Raw genomic sequence first — 19,617 nt, 5'->3', positions numbered from 1 at the left:
CGTATTGCAAATAAAGAAAAAAGTAACAAAGAAGAATGCTAGCAAAGACAAAGAAAAGAGAAAGTGCAAAAGACTTTTTTGTTTTAGAACATGTATTTTGAAAACAATTTAGCTGGAAGGACTTATTTTGAAAAATATTATAGAAAATTCCATTTCCAAAAACTTATTTCGGAATGTATTTTTTGTATTTGAGAAATTTTGTTCTAAAATTCACATTTTTTTAAAAACTATATTATGAAAATATTGTTTAAAAATTTTCAAAAAAAATGTTTTAAAAGTTTCCAAAATATGTAATCTGATGCACGAAGAAATTGTGGAGGTGCAGAAAGTAAAATTACCAGAAAATTGATAATTTTTAAATAAAAAAATAAACCATGGATGTGTCTCGAACATTGTCGGTTCGGTTTGAACAAATATCCAAACCCGACATTTGGCCCAGTTTTACGGAATCTTAGAATTAGAATTGTCTTACCAAGGCCGAATATTTTGCTTTTGCAATTCCAATTCGCTACGCTTTTCATTCCTTTCCATTCCATTTGTGTGTGGTGCTACGAATGAGGAAGGAGAAGAAGCGGTGATACACAGACATCGACATCGAGAGAGGGAAAGAGAGAGAGAGAGAGAGAGGGAGAGAAAATGAGTAGTTACGAGGCGGTGACGGAGAAGCCGGCGACGGGGACGAAATGGGTGGTAACGTGCATGGTGGGAGGGGTGATCGTGGGGGTGTCACTGTTGGGGGCATACTCTAGCCAGCTTGGAATGTTCTGGAAGAGCCGAAGACGCAACAAGAAACCCGTTCGTGTCTACATGGATGGTTGCTTTGACATGATGCATTATGGCCACTGCAATGCCCTTCGCCAAGCTCGTGCACTGGGTGACCAATTGATTGTTGGGGTTGTTAGTGACGCCGAGATCATTGCCAACAAGGGTCCTCCCGTTACCCCTCTTCACGAAAGGTTTCATCTTTGTGATCCCTTTTGTAATTTAATTTACTGTTTCTTTTGGGGTGGTGATCTTGTAGGTGGCGATTTTGGCATTGTTTTGAATGCCATTTATTTGTTTGTTTATTATTGGGATCCGGTTCCCCTAATGTCTGCAATTTGCCTTAGAGGTTGATGAAACGGTCTATGTCATAGGCATGAGTATAACGAATCATAGATGTGTTAAAATCAAAGTTTTACACTGTGGTCGCGGTTTTTCACCTTTCCATGGTGTTAAGTAGCTACAACGAGGTGGAATTGCTTGCTGTTTGAATTTGTGTAGTAATCTTCTAGATGGAGCTTTGCCGGAAGCCCTTGACGTTGAGCGTAATGTTCGTGGACCCTTTTTTAAAACCTTGGTTAAAGTATTTACAGTTGATTTTCTTATTGATGCCTCATATTACTCACGGTAATCTTGCCTACCTTAGAGGAGCCGGATTCTTAGCTTTTTATTGAAACTTGTTTGTTTGTTTGTTTGTTTTAATCTTGATGTGGCGTTTAGTGTGTTTTTGTTGTGTTAGGTTGATGATGGTGAATGCGGTGAAGTGGGTGGATGAGGTTATTCCTGAAGCACCCTATGCGATAACTGAGGAGTTCATGAAGAAGCTTTTTGATGAGTACAAGATAGATTTCATTATTCATGGGGACGATCCTTGCGTTCTTCCGGATGGAACCGATGCTTATGCTCATGCTAAGAAGGCTGGTCGGTATAAGCAGATAAAGCGCACTGAAGGGGTTTCGAGCACTGATATTGTTGGTTAGACTTATACTGCTTTTGCATTTTTTCTTTGGTTATCATGCTACTGCTCATGCTAATTGTCTCTACCGTAGAGTTTCCATAAAATAATTGGATACAAATACTTTCGAATATGCTTTTGTCGTTTGTGTTAAAGAGATTGTGACTTTTAGATGTCTGCATTGAGTGTCTGCATTGAGTATTGACAGTATTAATATGTATAAATATAAACTGTTGATGATGTAACTAAATCTTACAGTTTATAGTACTTTGACCAAAAAATAAAAATAGTTAAGAAAACTCACGTTAGGCTGCGGCCTTTCTCTTCTGCATGAACTTGGGAAAAACTAAAAATTACTAGCAATCTCATGTAAAGGATGAATTTGAGGCAGTTGCTTAGTTGAAGAAGGGTACATACTGCTGCCCCTCCGTCTGAAGCTGCTGTAGTGCTTCTTCTAATCTGAAAGTGTGGATTTGCCACAGGATGCTGCAACCATCAACTAGCCGTTGTTGTCCATCATTTTTATCCCACTCCTTGTCAGTTCGGTCTCTCTTTGTTTAAAACCAAATTTTTATTTTGCAGGAATTCCTAATTGGCATGAGCTGTTCTTTTCATAAATTACAGTTAATAATTTATTTTTAGTACAAATCAAACCATCTCAATTTCATCTCTTTCAGTTCTGTTTATGCTAATACTGCAAATCATACTCAATGCTTGAAATCTTTTATCTGAAAATAAAACTGCTATATTTGCTGTGCTCTGGCGGGTTAGCCATTGCTAAAAAAAATTCAATGTTTGGAAAACACTTGCATTTTTTGTGAACTGTTTTCAAATGAATGTAATTATTTAATTTATTTTGAAGATTTCATTACAATTGGGGGTTTATTATTGCTTCCCCGGTAATAGTATTTTCTGTGGGAGCATATGGGACAATGGAATCAAAAAGAACGGACAAAGATATTTTCTTCTAATTTTTTTAGTTCAAGTATTTTTGGGCCATTACATCTTTTGATATTCACTATGAATGCTTGGTGTAAGTCTTTGATCTTATACCAAGTATCGGTCCATCGGTCCATCGGTCCATCGGTCCATCGGTCCATCGGTCCATCGGTCCATCGGTCCATCGGTCCATCGGTCCATCGATCCATCGGTCCATCGGTCCATCGGTCCATCGATCCATCGATCCATCGACCCATCGACCCATCGATCCATGGGATCGATCCATGGGATCGATCCATTGATCCATTGATCGATCCATCCATCTCTCTCTCTCTCTATATATATATATATATATATATATATTATGTTTCATGCCTTATCTTTTTTTTCTGGTTTGATGGACAATAAGTTATCTTCACTACTTAAACTTTATGTTCCTTTTCTTCTCTTGAATATTTGTTTTCATTCTATATATGCAAAATGTTAAATGGACCTTGAATTTAACATATGTTCATTCCATTTGGCTTTGTTTTGCCGTGAAGCTTAATTTGGAAATTTTGGTGCATGGGTGAATCTTTGTTCTCAAATTATCTAATTATGCAACACATTTCCTTCTGACAAATTGACTAAATTTTTTAGAAGACTTTTCAGACCTTACCCTTTCTTTAGATTTCTTTCCTTACTCAGCATTGTTCCATGGACTATGGTTATGTCCACCTAATGTGAGGAAACCTCTAGGCCATTCTCACGGTACTAGCAACGGTCGTTACTAATTGTTCCATTCTAAATGATTTTTTGCTTATGATTACTTTATGCAAGCATACATTTGCACTTTAGCTGGTGTAGATGTTTTTCCTTTTAAGGTTATACTTCTTTCTGATAGGGTTTCGCTTATAGTCTTCACATATATAAAGAATTGAAGTTTATAACAATTTCTTACCCAGGTCGCATGCTTCTCTGTGTACGAGAAAGATCTATAAGTGATAGTCACAATCATTCTTCTTTACAAAGACAGTTCAGCAACGGCCACAGTCCAAAGTTTGAAGCTGGTTCACCTGCAGCAACTGCAAGTGGAACTCGTATATCTCATTTCCTGCCAACATCTCGTAGAATTGTTCAGTTCTCAAATGGGAGGGTATGTTCATGTAAAATCTTCATTCTGATTTCTTACTACCTTGCTATCAACTTCCTTAGTTCTCTACATTATTTCTAAAGCCCCTCTTTGCGTTGCTTGAATCATGTATTTCATTTCACACCATGATTTTGGTCTATAAGACGAGCCTTTGATCATGACAAATGCATTTTTTTGTTCTTATTTCCTTCTCATGCACATTACTTTTAAGAATTTAATTTGGCTTCTGGTTGTTTATAGAAACTTGTGGCTTGGAAGAGCTAGCAATATTTTTTTTTACTTGAAAATCAACTGACAGGAAAACCTTGTGCCTGAGAATTGTACAAAGTTAAACGTTGTGGCTAAATGGATTTGGTGTTGTTCACTTCTCAATTTTTGGTGTAAATGGTTTGAGAAAAGTGCTAGAATTTAAATGGGTGTTTCCATTTAATTTGAGATCAAGTCGATCACTTGGCTTCTTTCTGGTGTTGTGCCAAGTTTTAAGTGTGTACGTTGAGGAAGGGGGGCTGTTATTGGTAGATTTACAAGATATTGACATTATGTCAAATGTACATGTTCTTAGTAATTGTTTTTCCAGTTTTTGTACTTTGTTTATATTTTGAGGATTTCTTATCCTCTTGTAGTTATATATATCAATAAATTCCATGTAGGTAAGCTGGTAATTGGGACTTGAGTTTGTAGCTAATGATAATAGGTGTTAATTGCTTACTGTTAATGGTTAGTACAGTTTGTTTTGATAAGATGACATAGAAGGGCCAGGTATTTTCCTTTAGTTATGTACTTCATGCCATCTTGTATGAAAAATAAGTAAACAGCAGAATAGGTGGCATAAAATTACAAATCTAGTGACAAGACAACATACCCAGGCTTCCAGACTTCCTTTGTTTAAAGTAAATGTCGCAGTTTACACTGCTGACTTTTGTTAATGTAAGTAATGGTTCCTGAATGGATGGAATGATAATAAGTTCTATTGTTTAAGAAGATGGAATGCATTCCATCGAATACCCTTTTTCTTCCCCTTTCAATTTGGGGAGGGTGGTTATGAGACGAAACCGGCCCTTTTCTTTTTCATTCCATGATAAAAATATCTACACAAAGAAGTGGTAACTTAATTCTATTTCATTACACTCATTCTCTTGCATTTCATACCATTCCATTCTCCATGAGGTATCTAAATGTAGCCTTAGGTAGGTATGGTACCATGAGCAGGCGTAGGCAAATGATGTAGCAAATCAGATAATTGATCCTTGAGCGAGGCACAGGTTGAGGTTTTTTGTTTTACATAACAAATCCAGCTTGAGTTCACTGACTTAATTACATGAATAACAACGCAAATCAATCACTACCATTCTTCTACCTAAGACGAACCCTAATTACCTGAATTAACCCAGACTACCTTAGGTCCTGTCTGATTGTTCAGGTTCATTCTTCTACCTAAAACGAACCCTAATTTCCTGAACTAACCCAGACTACCTTTATGTTAGCTCCTGTCTGTTTTTTAAGGTTCATGGGTCGAATGCATAACCCCCCTTAGAAATTGTTAAAACAGGAACCTTCCTGAAAAACTGAAAAAAAAGAAGAAAAGTAGATTGAATTTTGAATGCTACACAAGTCACTACAAACAAGGCTTTCTGGCTGTGGGAGACATGAGTAACTTATCTTGCTTGACCTTTGTTGGATAACTTTTGCTATTGATGTGAACTGGTTCAGTAATTGACTGACTAGCAATGGACCCAAGGGTTTTGGAGAGTAAATCTAGTTAAATTTCAAGACTGTGTTTTCTAATTTCTTTTTGGAGTGTAATTATGTGAAGAGTGAAGAAACCAAGAGACTGTATCAAGCGGACAGGGTTAGCTCTTTTGAGCTCGTTTCTGTTTTTTCTCCTCGTTTACTCTATTCTCTATCTGAATTTCTTCCATTTTCTGAGAGTTATGGCAGTAACTATGGCATATCTCTTTGTACAAGTTGCTGATTTGGTCTTCTGATTAGTATTATGGTTGTGATTGAATCATTATGGTTGGTTTATTTCTCCCCATTGCTTATAGAAATATATGTTATTTTGTGTTACTTTGAGATAGTGTAACATTTTTCTCCTAATAATTTTAAGTAGATTCATGCTTTGTGTTGGGTGTACCTGTATGCAGTAATTTCTTCGTGTCACTTGATAATTTATTCACGCTGTTCCAGGGTCCAGGACCTGATTCTCGCATTGTATATATTGATGGTGCTTTTGATCTCTTTCACGCCGGACATGTGGAGGTATAATTTAAAAACTGTTACATATACCTAAAAGCAGCCTTTTATTCAAAATCTCTCTCAGCTTAGTAATATATTGATTGTAAGCTGTTTTTATTGCAAAGTAATCCAAACAAGAACCTGTGTCAAATCAAATTTCTGTCTCTCAACATTGAGTGGTGTTGTTCTTATCTGACTCTCAGCTTAGTAATATATTGATTGTAAGCTGTTTTTATTGCTAAGTAATCCAAACAAGAACCTGTGTCAAATCGAATATCTCTGTCTCACAACATTGCGTGGTGGGTAGTGAGAAAGAAACATAAGATAACTAATATCCTGTTTTGTGGTGTTGCTCTTATTGAATAATATATTGTCATTTGCCTAACTGTTATATCTGGCAAAATAAATGCCTGTGTATTAGATGGAGGTTATTTTGGGAGGGTGTAATGTGGTAAATTTTATACTGGGATGTTGCAATACTTTTTGCTTATATGCTACTACTTCCATTTGGATTGTTTTAATGTTCTATAGATCTGACTGGATATTTGACTGACTTTTATTTTATATAGATCTTGAGGCTTGCTAGGGATCTTGGAGATTTTCTTCTTGTTGGAATACACACCGATCAGACAGTCAGGTTGTTAACCCTTATATCTCCTTTTTCCACCTTTATTTATTTTTTGAAATTTTATTTTATACCTACTATCGGTGTTATCAATGGTGCATAGTGGCAACCAGAAAATTCACTATGGAAGTTATCTGAATGGATAATTGGTGAATGTCAGATGCATAATAAATTTCTGAAGTGAAGCAATTAAACTATTTTTTGATATATCAAACTCATCAAAAGTATACCATTCTTGAATTTTAAAGAAAGGTAAGAACAGAAAGACCAATACTAGAAAAGTTACTAGATGATGATTGTGTGATCATGAAGTGTCACCTAAATGATGTGAGCAGGCTGGAAATTTTATACAAAGTAACATTTCATGGGGGCCTGACATATTAGATGACTGGTGGTGGGCGGGCAGGTTGAATTTTAGCCATAGGGTTGCTATCACACTATGATCGTGTTGATGTGGAGGTGTTAAGATTGGCCCTGCTACTTAGACCTTGTCAATTGAGAGGAGGCTTATAATTAGTTAGCCTGTTATATAGCAGGCAAGACATGATTTGGGAAGTCAGCTGATGAAAATTAATATTGGGTGGGATGGGACTATGCGAGAGACAGGGCTTTGAACTCCTAATGTGTTTTTTCATTAATTTTATATTCTCCCCTTGTTCATTCTACTATCATACTGGTACTCATTGGAAATTAGGGATTTGATTAATAAATTTTCATTTCATTCTAGTTTCTGATCTACTGTCTGTCAGGTGGTTGTCATGGTGCCACCCTTGTGAAGTTGCATTGCCATGGTGCTAGTGTGACAATGGTTTATGTAAAATCTGCCAAGTCATTTTCTGCCATGGGGGACTTCGTATTGAAATTATTAGGGGTGATACAGTTATTTTTGGGCCTGTTCTTGGGAGTTGTTTGCACCATTTTATATTGCAACTTTAAATGCATCTATTGTACCACGAAGGAAGTCTCAAGTAAAAAAAGTTAATGGTACTTTTGTCACCTTGTGTGTAGATATGATGCAGGTAATTGCTTAATTTCAAGCCTGTTCAGAATTATAGGGTGATCTAAAATTCTAAATACAAGGTTTTATGTATGTTGTTGGCTTCTATTTGATTATTTGGGCTAACGATTTTCTCAAGTGGTTGTCTTTTCTCTGAAATGCTGTAGGATTATGATCGTTTTGTTTTATTTGAAATATTTGTTTGTTCTTCTGTATTAAAGATTAATCTATCTTTTCTATTTATTTGTTGCATTTTTATGGTGTTTGAGTGATGCTCCATAGTTATTGGGCTTGCAACATTGCCAAAAACTGTTTTACAGTAATAGAAACTCTTTTTCTTTCAATTAAGTTTTACATTTGAATTAGTAAAATTTCAGAATCTAATTTTGGTTGTTTATATTTCATACAGGGTGGTAATGTTTGGGAATTTTATATTGTAATTTCTTTCTTTGTAGTGCAACTAGAGGATCACATCGTCCTATCATGAATCTTCATGAAAGAAGTCTGAGTGTTTTAGCATGTCGCTATGTGGATGAGGTCATAATTGGTGCACCATGGGAGGTGTCCAAAGATATGGTTAGTCTCATTTTAGCTTATTTAATTTTTCATTAATTTTTTGCATGGTGATCCTTTCTTTTCTATGGCTGTAAATGTTCTTGAGCCACTAGGTTTATTAATATATGTTGAAATGCCAGTGCTATTCACCCTTATTTATTTTGAAATTCTGAAGTAAATGGTCATTACAGATTATGTCTCTCTCCTTTGAATTGGTCTTCTTTTAGGTGATGTTCACTATTTGATAAAAGGAGGAAACTTGAGCATTCCCTTAACCTTCACTGTTTATCCTTTTAGATAAATGGTTCCTTGTTGTCCTTAAATTGTTTATAGGACAAGATTTTACATATAGCTTCTATCAGGATTTTTATTTCGTTAATACTTAGAGATCTGGCAGTGTTGGTTTACTAATAAATTTCTTTTGTTTACCTTTTTGCATTGGTTTTATGTTAGTTTTGATCAATCTAACTAATATTATCTGTGTAACCCTTTTATATTATACTGCATAAGTTGGTTGAGTTCATGGCCTTCAAAATCTCTTGTTTCTCTCACACTTTTGTTTTCTGTGCATCTGTCTAATTGTTACTTTAGTTATAAGTACGGCAACATAGCCAGCCTACATATTGAGATAAAGTTTTTTTATTGACTATTTCTTTGTTATTTGGTTCAGTTGGAACATGTTCCATTTTACATGGTTTGCTATTAATTAAGCAATCACTTGGTTTAAATTCATTTGATTGCAGATCACTACGTTTAACATTTCAATAGTTGTTCATGGAACCGTTGCAGAAAATAATGATTTTGAGAAGGTACATTGTGCTACTATTGTTACTTTTTGTTTTTATATATATGTTGCTTCTGCATCTCCAACTATCCCTCCTTTTATCAGTTATTGACATTGGTTTCCATATAGGAACAATGCAACCCATATGCTGTTCCTATTAGCATGGGCATCTTCAAAGTTTTGGAAAGCCCTTTAGGTATAACAACTACTACAATAATTAAAAGAATTGTCTCAAATCACGAGGCATACCAGGTACTTTCAGACCTTTGTTTGGTTAGAAGCAATTGATTACTTATTTGGCTTATTATTTTTTAATTTTGTAATACTTGTTACTATTGCTAGCATATCTAGTATGCTTATTGTGATGGTCTGTAGCATTTACACTCTAATTATAAATTGGTATGTATAGTGTATAATGAGCATGCATATATACTCGTAGTTGGGTTAACTTCTCTTTTGGGTTGTTAGTTTGAGATTAGTGTCCAGTATGAGATTTCTTGTCAAAATATGTCAGAATTCTACATTTGAAGAAATGTCTCAATTATAATTTGCATTGGGAAAATATAAAAAAAATATAGTAACATTTTAAAAGCAATCTCTATCCTAGTTATTCTTGTTAGCTAACCACTTCAAAACAAAATCAGACATACACTTACTGGTGTCTTTTCATGGAGCTCATTTATTTTTTCTGTTAATCCTTTATATATATATATATATATATATATATATATATATATATATATATAGTAGTTGTTCACAAATATAAACGATAGTTTGTCCATGTTAACTTGTATGACTTGTTTGGTAACTTGGTTTAGTAATTTAGAAACCTTTTATTTTCTAAGGCCTTCCTTGACAAATAAATAACTTTGGCATTGATCGTCTGTAGGAAATTCATATGTTATAAATATAGTGGCAAAGGTGGGTGAACTACTCCCTTAAAGCAGAAGTAAAAGTATTTTTTTGAAGGTGTTTGATGGGGTTGATTTGTATTTGATACACCTATGTTATTCAATTCTTTTTGGTAGCTTAGGAGTGAACTGATTTTCTCACTCCTATTGGAATGAGCTTTGATTTCAAGAATTTTATACAGGCAGAAGTTTAATGTTTAGAAGGGAGAGAGGCATACCTCAATCCACGGAGCCTAATGGTGGGTTTGTTCGTGGAAATGTTTTTTATTTTCTACAACAAATGACAGAAATACTACGTTGTTTTCTGATATCAAAGAAGCAGAATATTTGAAATTGTGTAAAAGTATAAAATGAAAATGGTAAACATTATCGCAAACTATGACTTCTCTGGTTTGGTTTGAGAAAGCGATCTTTTATCTCATTTTGGTTTTTTTGGTACGAAGTATCTTGAATCCACTTTAAGTGAATGATATGGAGATTGGTAGTGATGTCATACATAGGATTCTAAGTTATACTAATGAATGGCAGAAACTTTTGATGGCTAGAATGTCCCATCAAAATTGAAAATTCCCAGATAGGTTGTGTGAATTTGTATGTTAGTGAATGATGATGAGGGAACAGAGATGAACAGTTCAATGTGGATGAATGGAGTGACAAAAATGTTATGGTTGTACCTCAGCGCTAGTGTGCATGAACATTGGACATACATGTATAGAGAGAATGTCTGTTTTTCATCCAACATATGGTGTTTTAGTTTGTTTTGTTCTCATCACTCGATTTTGGTTTTCTTTGGCATGCAGAAACGAAATGAGAAGAAAGGGGAGAGTGAGAAAAGATACTATGAGGGCAAGGGTCATGTGTCTGGAGACTAATTTGTGTCTCGTTTGAAACACACACACAAACACGGTCTTATCGAAAAATAGGTTTTTGTTCGACTTGGAAAACTATGTTGGACATCGTGTTCTGCATCTCTACATGTTAACCAACACAGTTGACACAAGTATGAAACAAGTTCTTTCCAAATAACTTGGTGATCAACTAAATTATGCAGTTGAAGTTCTACTTGAATGGACTATTGAACCCAAATGTTCAACTATGCTACCATCCCAACGCAACTTATTTTTCTTCATTTTTTTTATCTTTGTAATAACCTATATTGTATTACTTGTGTGTGAGAATTTGATGGAGAGTTGTCTGATTAAGTATTATTTTTTGGTTTGATCAATTAGAGAAATTGTATTGGGTAAAAATAACAGTTGAATAGTTTTAGATTTGAATTTCTGTTTGTTATAGGAACTAAGTTGTGGTGTGTATGATTAGCAGTGTAATTTATGGACATGGTTTTCAATTACATTACATGTTGATAGCATTTATGCAAAAGATTATAAAGATTATGGGATCTAAATGTGAGAAATGCAAATTAGTATATATTCAAGACAATAAAGAATATTTTTTAAGTTAAAAGATAATTATATTTTTAGGTGTATATGTTAATTAAGTAATATATTTATAATGTTATTAATAAAATTAAAAAATTTAAATTTATTCAGATGAACTGATCACTAAAACAATTAGCCTTCTAGGTAGGTTATGCAACATCTCAGATTATATAAAATCATATAACATAGTAAGTCCACATTTAAATAAAAGAGAACAGTTAGAGTAGACTAGAAATAAAGTAGTTAAGCTTACAGTTATTCCAAAATGAGACATAATTTAAAACTTAAACGCAAATAGAGTATTTCAAAAGGATATGAATAGTAGAGAAATTCTTAACAACTAAATAGTAATTCAAAATACAAGAAATACTAAGAGAATCGTAAGGAGACTAAGTAGCAGCATGTCTCTCTCCAAAGCTTGTTCCAGAGGCACCTCATCCATCTCTGCTCATATTCAAGTGGATGATTATTGCAAAAGAAAACATACCCAAGCAAACACAAACACACAAGCAAGGATGAGTTAGATACAAAAATCATGTTATAAAGACAGATATACTATACTATACAAACATGACTTTGACACTTAAACTTGACTCGTTCGAACTTAGAATGATTGTCGAGCTATAGCGGGTCATGCACTCGTGGTAGCTTCTACTATTTTGCAAAGCCATTGCCAATGGGTTTCACCTTATCACACTCACGAGGTTAGTCCGTTATCACTCACCTTGGGCCATATTGGAAGCACCCAAGACTAGGACCTCCTGTTACTACTCACGACATGATTCAATCATCTCTACTTGAGAATGATTGACCATTGTAGTTTTAGGATAACCCCCAAGACTGAGCTACCATGCAAATCATTCTAAACACTGAGGGCACCACCATGTATCCCCCTTGAGGATTATGGAATTACGTCCAATATTGATACTTTTCACTTTAACACCAACATGATAATGCACACACAAGCCCTTAAAGCAATTGGAACAATTAAGTAAAATAGCATACTGGAATAAATAGGAATATAGGCCGAATGGAAAACATCAACACATAATGAGCAAAACCGAACACCCTGTGAATGGTGGAGACCGAACGATATCTCACTTTCCAAAGGACAAGACCGAGCGGTCCATAAAAGGTAAGACTGAAGAAGTGGTCGAACACTATTTAAGACCATCTACTAAGACCAAACTCTACCAAGACCACCCACTAAGACCGAACGCTACTTAAGACCACACACTAAGACCGAACGCTACTACGATCGAACGCTACTTGAGAGACCGAACGCTACCCAAGATCGAGTACTATTAAGACCGAACGCTACTATAGAGACCAAACACTACCTAAGAGACAGAATGCTACCTGAGATCGAGCACTATCAAGACCGAACGCTACCTAAGATCGAGCACTATCAAGGCCGAACGCTACCTGAGACCGAGCACTATCAAGACCGAACACTACCTAAGACCGAGCACTAAGACCGAACATTACTTAAGGCCGAACATAAGACCGAGCGCTACTTAAGACAGAGCATTAAGACCGAACATTACTTAAGACTGAGCACTAAGATCGAACGCTTAACAGCGCATGGCCGAACAATTATCAGTTCATTTTCGGCGAAACTGTATAATTCTGCAGAATTTCTGTAGAATTATGAACAAAACCTAATATAATCATTCCTAACCATTTTTTACTAACTTCTAACACCCTTAATTCTTATTTTATACTTAATTAAACTCATCTAAATGATTCTAAACATTTCTACTACCATTCTAAAGTGATTAAGACTCAATTTCAACTCTAAAACACCAATTTTCCCAACTTAGGGATCCAAAACCCAATCCTACTGCTTTGCACCTATTTTTATCAATTTAGTGACTCAAACAAGTCACAATATCCTAGCTAAGACTGCACCAACAGCCCAGTTGCACATTAGACCTCAAATGCCCAAAATCACTACCTCACTTCCTCTCAAAGTGACCTAAAACCACAAAACTCCAAATTTCTATCCAACCAAAAATATACCAGATTTCACACTTAAATCACTTCCAATTGGTTAATTATAGTAATTCAAACCCATCCAAATCAATTCCAAACAGCTCAACACAGTTTCTTGGATTTCACATATCAACACATACATTACAACATACTCAAAACGCAAAAATACAACTTCAAACAGTGCACCAATTCAGAATCCAATATACATACACTTCATGCAAGAAATTCAAAAAAGTACTCTAGTTATCCTTACCTTGGAGTTGAGCAGTACAACCCACTAGAATGCTCTAACAGTACCTCACACAACAAGGACCCGACCAAACTCCGCTGAAGAAGGAAAATATAATCGGATGGTTGCGGAGCTCAGTGCGCCGCAGTCACTTGAGCACCACCTAATCCAACATGCAATGGCTGAATGTGAGGGAATGATAGAGAGAAGGCAAAGCAAGGTTAGGGAAAATAAGAGTTCTAGAGAGAGAAGAGAAAATTGATTAATGAACTCAGATTTTGAAAGATCCTTTCTAAAGTCATGATGTCATTACTTTTGCGGGTCTGGCTGCCTCAACATAAGGTCCAACTGCTTTTGATCCATTTTTCAAGTCCTTACATGCTCAAAACACGAATTTTGCATATACAATATCTTATTGTATATGAGTAGGGCTTTTTCTATAAAAACAAAATAAATAAAATATGTTTGATTATTTTAAAATTAGTAGTTATAACATTAAAATCATATGTAATATTGAAACTAATCATTATTTTTTTTTCTTTTTCTATTCTTACACAATTTAAAATTAATAAAATAATTGTCTTAAATATAATTTAAATCCCAGCAAATATTATGTATTATTGACCTTTCGTGTTTTTTTAATAAATAAATAATTTTACAATCGTTGAAAATTATAATATCATAAGAATATTTAAAAACTAAATTATAGAAATTTAAGTAAATTTTAATGTTTTTTTAATGAAGCATAACGTTAAGTTTAAATTATTGGATTTATATATGCGAGCGTAAAAAGTTAACTATCTTAATTGTAAGTGTTCTGTTACTAACTAGATAAATTAATATTCTCCATTTTAGTGTTAATTAATTACATTTAAGGATAAGAACTGAAAAATAATAAGAAAATTTCAGGAATTTGAAACTTACAAATACTTTTGCTAGAATTAAAATTTGCAAAAATATATTTAAACCTAATAATAATAATAATTAAGTGGTAGTAATAAGAGAAATATTAAATTAATGTGAAAACATAATAATTTCTATTAAATAAATAGTTAAGTTTTAGAGTATTTATGTTTTACTTCTCTTTAATAAAATAATTTCTCTTCCTTCGTTTTTCTTCTTATTTTCTTTTTTCCTTGCCAAACGTATCCTTGAGGTTAATTATGTTGAACCTACAATAAGTTCACTTAATTGTTGAAATTTACCAGCAATTTCATGTAACAAATTTTACATGTACTTCTGAGGATGTTAGTTCCATAATTTGACAAAATAAAAAATTCATATTTATCAGATTTATGTTTAAATACATTTAATATAATAGATTTAGATAAATATGGAAAAGAAATCGATAGATGACAACCACAAGTGAAGTGTCTTTCCCGAATGGTGGATTAGTTTACAAAGTGATGCTTTAATTGGACTAAATAATACAATATTATTAGCTGTAATTTGAGTGAAGTCGAAAATGCTGTAGCAAATGAAACAATTCTTAAAAGAACCAGTTTGATATCACAAGAGTTAAAAAAGTGAATTGTTTTTCTTCCAAAAACAAAGTAACTAGATTGATTCATTCGTTCAAGCTGGGGTTGTTGAACAAACTGATTATTATATTATACCCAAGATGCTATGAACTACAAAAAGTGGAGCAAGTTGCAAGAGTTGAATGTAGAAAGGTTACAGGAACCTTAAAAAGCTTGAAAATGACCCTCCATCTTTATTTTTTAAAATACGAATTAGTCACTTCAAGAGACAGAATGATATAGAAATGTTAACTATGATTGTCTCTTCTTACCCTCAGTTTCCCTAATAATCTCCAATAAAATACATCATTAGGTACTTGCGTGTTTGGGTCGTCTTTCCCTTCCACTGCTGATGATGTGAGGAGGAGCCAGTTAAATTAGTTCTGATGCCACCATCATTACAACTACACAGATTTCCACACAATAATTCCCACCCAGATTAACACAAAGCCCAAACAACCATACAAAAATTATGCACCGGGCTAAGTTCTTGTCACATTATCATGTACAAAGCAACAAAAACAAGGATGCACCAACATTTTAACAACTACTATTTCTTGAGATAAGTGAAGGTTCGAGAAGCACACCAAGAAGACAGGGTTTTAATGCTGCATGAGATTATCATCTCACTCGTAGTGCTGCTGGGGCACCTGGTGAACAATTTGGGTTTGGAGATCGACACGCAGAACCAGGACCAACATTGTTTGAGAACCTTTGACGCATACGGTAGTCCGAGATTTTGTTCATGGCAAAAGGCCCAGCAGTCACACTATTTGATCCAGATAATGAGACTTCACCTGCACCAACACTGGAACTTTGTAAGGGTTCTAATGTCTCGACTACATCGCTCATTAGGGGCCTCGCTTTGGGATTTTGACTTAAACAGTAATAAGCCAAGCTACACGCTTTTTGTGCAGCCCTCACTGAGTATTGATTCTCCAATCTAGGATCAATTATCTGTAGTAGCTTTCTCTTGTCATTTAGCTTTGGCCTTGCCCAATCTACCAAGCTCTGTTCCTTGCCAGGTCTGGTCTTGTCCACTGATTTCCTCCCCGTTAAGAGTTCCAAAAGAACAACACCAAAACTATAGACATCACTCCTAGCCGTCAGGTGGCCTGACCATTTTCACAAATGCAAAATTTAGATGAGTCAATACACGCTTAAATATGCAACAATATAATGTAAAAATGCTTGTTTATTTCGAAAATGTCAGGACATATAATGAGAAAATGGTCTTCAAATTATATTTAAAGGAAGGTATAGATCGTTTTGAAGGAGATTGATCCCTAATGTGATAACAATAGCTTGATTCCAAAATAGCTATTTCATAAACTGTCTTTCTTGGTCATTCAACAATTTTCACCTCGCTAATTCACGTTACAAAATATTTGAGTACAAAATTCTTTTATTCGAGTTCAAGTTTTAAAGCAATTTGTAGTTCCCTTTCATTTAACAAATTGAACATATTTGAAAAACAAAAGTCATACCAGTCATTACATATTCAGGGGCAGCATAACCATATGTACCCATGACTCGAGTGGATACATGGGTTTCGTCACCTTGTGGTCCTGCTTTAGCTAGTCCAAAATCAGAAAGCTTTGCTGTATAATCCTATGGAGTCATTTGGTATCACAGTGAAAAAAATAGTAATTCCTTTATAACAGCCATAAAATGCAACGGAGAGAGAGGATAAATTAACCTTCAAATACCAGAAACTTACCGAGTCCAACAATATATTAGACGTTTTGAAGTCACGGTAGATAACCGGCCTTTCAGCATTGTGGAGAAATGCAAGTCCTTTTGCAGCTCCAAAAGCAATCATCATTCTTGTAGCCCATGATAAAGGGACAGTTGCCTCTGGAAGAATCAAGAAAGGTCATGTCCACAAGTTGAAAAACACCCGAAGTCAAAAGTCTGAGCTTAACTTAGTATTACAACTGATAATGAACAAAAGATCAGAACAAGTTATTGTTCATGATGATTTATCTAGTCACAAAGTGAATGAAATATAATAAAGCATATCAGTAACAACGTTTCCAGATTCTAAATTAACCGTATACAAAAGTGCATGTGTCAATCATTAGTTGTAAACTGTAAGGCTGTGATCTCTTGAACTGAGGAAACAACACTGACAATATATCCAGAATTAAAATAAAGCAGGGAATCTTTGAGAGCTTAAATTGAAACTCTAGAAATAATATCGTTTTATCAATTCAAAGCGCATTCCCACGCAGATCCACTTTCTCCGTAGAAATTCTAGTGCATTATAAGTGTACTGCACTCGGTGGCCTAGATTCTATTACGAAGTACTATAACACTTGTGTAACAGCACAGCTCCTTTCAAATACATCATTTATTTTCCAATCAACACCCATAACTTCCTCGCATCAGCAAAGCCAAATCCAATCCCAATAATGCATGTTACACTTTAAGGCCCGGTTCGAATAAATTTCTAAGTAATCACTTACAAGGAAAAGAAAAAAGCAGATAAAACAAAATCAAACCCCTACCATGAGTTAAAATCTGTCTAACTTCTCCAAAAGCCAAGTTTGCTTCATTTTACTTTCTATTTTATTTCTTTTGAAATGCTAGTTAAGAAATCCATCCAAACATAACCTAATTAAATTACCCATTCGCGATGTATTCGTATTTACTTACCATAACTGTTTTACTGTTTGACAAAATACTAGAAATCTCTCTCCGCGTAGATCCAAACCCATTCCCTTCCTAAACTAAGCAAGAACGAAAAGAAAATTTTCATTTCGAAAGCGTAAAACTGGCCGTACTTCGGAATAAATGATTTTCCAAACTCCCTCGGAACATGAACTCGTACACAAGCAGCCTATGATCATCTTCACAACAGTACCCAATCAACTTCACCAGATTAGGATGCCTTAGCTGCCCTAGAAAATTCACCTCCGTCTGCACACACACACACACAAATCACAAAATTAAATAAACAAATTAATCAAGTAAGTAAAAAAGAAGATGCAAAAGCAAAACGCACAAGCCACTCTCGATGTCCTTGTAATCCTTCCTTGTTCAGAACCTTAACCGCCACAGGAAGCGATTTGAGTCCCACTCTGACGTTCTCATCAATGTAGCCTTTGTAAACGGTGCCGAACCCTCCCTCGCCGAGGATGTAGTCTCCGCGGAAGCTCTTTGTTATGGTCTCCAACTCGTAGAGCGTGAACGATATCACGTGCGTGTTGTTGCTATTGTTACCTCGCGGTGTCGAACAAGCTTCGCTCAGATCCGAAGCGCACTCACTCAGATTGTGTCTGTGACCGTGACCGTGACCGTGCTTCTTCTCGCTACCGGCATTCTGACTCCTCGCACTGGCGCCCAAGGACGCCGCATGGTGAAGCTGCTGAACTGAAGCAACCAAAATACAAACAATGTGTGTGAGTGAGCGAGCGAGTTTCTGAGTTAACACGGTGAAATTGAATTGAAGAGAATGCCGATTAGTAAATGATGCAACTAATTAATACGAAAATTGCGAGCCCTAGATCTGGAACCTTGCGCGTTGGAAACTACGGCAGATTCCTCTCTGGTTCCGCAGTTTCCCATTCATTCAAGTGGTGGAGCGGGAAAACGACGTCGTTGGAGCAATTGTTGCGGTGGTGGTTGCGGAGTAGTAGACGACGGTGCTGACGGTGGTGGTGGTGGTGTCCGGCAGGACAAGTTTTTCATGCTTCGCCTTCTCCCCCCGTTCTGTTTCTCCCGTAATTCTTTTCAGCTCACTCGCTCCCTCCTTAATGCCATATTTAATCGCTTTTTCTGATTTTGCTTTTCATCGTACTCCACTATTTATTTCTTTATCGCTTTCCTTCTTTTTTTTCTTTCTTTAATTCTAATATACTTTTTCAATTGCGTCTTTATAAATATTATTATTATTGCGTTTTAAATATCCAATTAATATTCACGCTCCTCTGTGCAACATTTCTTTTCTTTTCTCTGTTATTATTAATTCATGTTTTTCTATTTAGTTACTTTACATTTTAAAAATGTTTTCAGAAATATTAAAATCTAATAATATTTCCCCGTTATAGTATAGCATAGTTGAAAATGTTATTACCCGAAATTTATAAGAATATCTAAATAACGTTACAATATAGTTTTTATTTCTTTTAAAATGTCTGAATATTTTACATTATTACTGCAGATTATGCGAGTTAATCGAAAAAGAGTTGTTTCAGTTAGTTTATGATTTCATGTTTAAATTCTAGATTTTAAGATTTGTTTTCGAATGATAACTTTATATTTCGTGATGATTATATTTTTTTGCGAAGAAGGCATATTTAATACAATATATTGTCCTAATAAAAATATTAATTTCCCATCCTACATATTTACATTGCTGTGTTTACATTTATAATTAATAATGAATGGCTTACTTAATAAACTAGAGAATCTCGTATTAATAATTACTCGAAATTTAAACCATTTAAAAAAGGTATATGAATTAGCAACATGAAACCAAAGTGTTAATAGAATAAATGCGGTGTATTAGTGTTAACTAAGCATTATTAATAGTGG

General features: G+C 34.9%; 2 protein-coding genes across 3 annotated transcripts; one reads left to right on the top strand and one right to left on the bottom strand.

Annotated features, from left to right (window-relative positions):
• Nucleotides 1-473: 473 nt before the first annotated feature.
• On the top strand, nucleotides 474-11,246 carry PECT1 (phosphorylethanolamine cytidylyltransferase 1). 2 transcript variants are annotated; one of them, XM_088109869.1, is made up of 10 exons: nucleotides 474-956; nucleotides 1,502-1,737; nucleotides 3,601-3,791; nucleotides 5,976-6,047; nucleotides 6,593-6,660; nucleotides 8,101-8,221; nucleotides 8,944-9,009; nucleotides 9,114-9,236; nucleotides 10,078-10,134; nucleotides 10,696-11,246. In XM_088109869.1, the coding sequence occupies exons 1-9, from the start codon at nucleotides 637-639 to the stop codon at nucleotides 10,087-10,089; spliced, it is 1,209 nt and encodes a 402-aa protein (XP_087965995.1). In that variant the 5' UTR covers nucleotides 474-636; the 3' UTR covers nucleotides 10,090-10,134; nucleotides 10,696-11,246. The 2 variants fall into 2 exon arrangements, with proteins under 2 accessions (XP_087965995.1, XP_087965994.1); XM_088109868.1 differs by lacking the exon at nucleotides 10,078-10,134 and having other exon boundaries at nucleotides 477-956.
• A 4,003-nt stretch (nucleotides 11,247-15,249) lies between these two features.
• LOC124832384 (Protein kinase superfamily protein) lies at nucleotides 15,250-18,881 on the bottom strand. Its single transcript, XM_047306578.2, has 6 exons — nucleotides 18,597-18,881; nucleotides 18,086-18,453; nucleotides 17,865-18,000; nucleotides 16,799-16,935; nucleotides 16,566-16,689; nucleotides 15,250-16,193 (listed from the first exon to the last, which is right to left on the bottom strand). The coding sequence occupies exons 1-6, from the start codon at nucleotides 18,646-18,648 to the stop codon at nucleotides 15,700-15,702; spliced, it is 1,311 nt and encodes a 436-aa protein (XP_047162534.2). The 5' UTR covers nucleotides 18,649-18,881; the 3' UTR covers nucleotides 15,250-15,699.
• Nucleotides 18,882-19,617: the final 736 nt, after the last annotated feature.

This window comes from Vigna umbellata, chromosome 3 (assembly GCF_029865625.1).
Source record: "Vigna umbellata cultivar VRB3 chromosome 3, Vumbellata_1.0, whole genome shotgun sequence".
NCBI lineage: Eukaryota > Viridiplantae > Streptophyta > Magnoliopsida > Fabales > Fabaceae > Vigna > Vigna umbellata.
The sequence above is the reverse complement of the archived record's forward strand: the minus strand, read 5'-3'. Positions and strand labels throughout refer to the sequence as shown.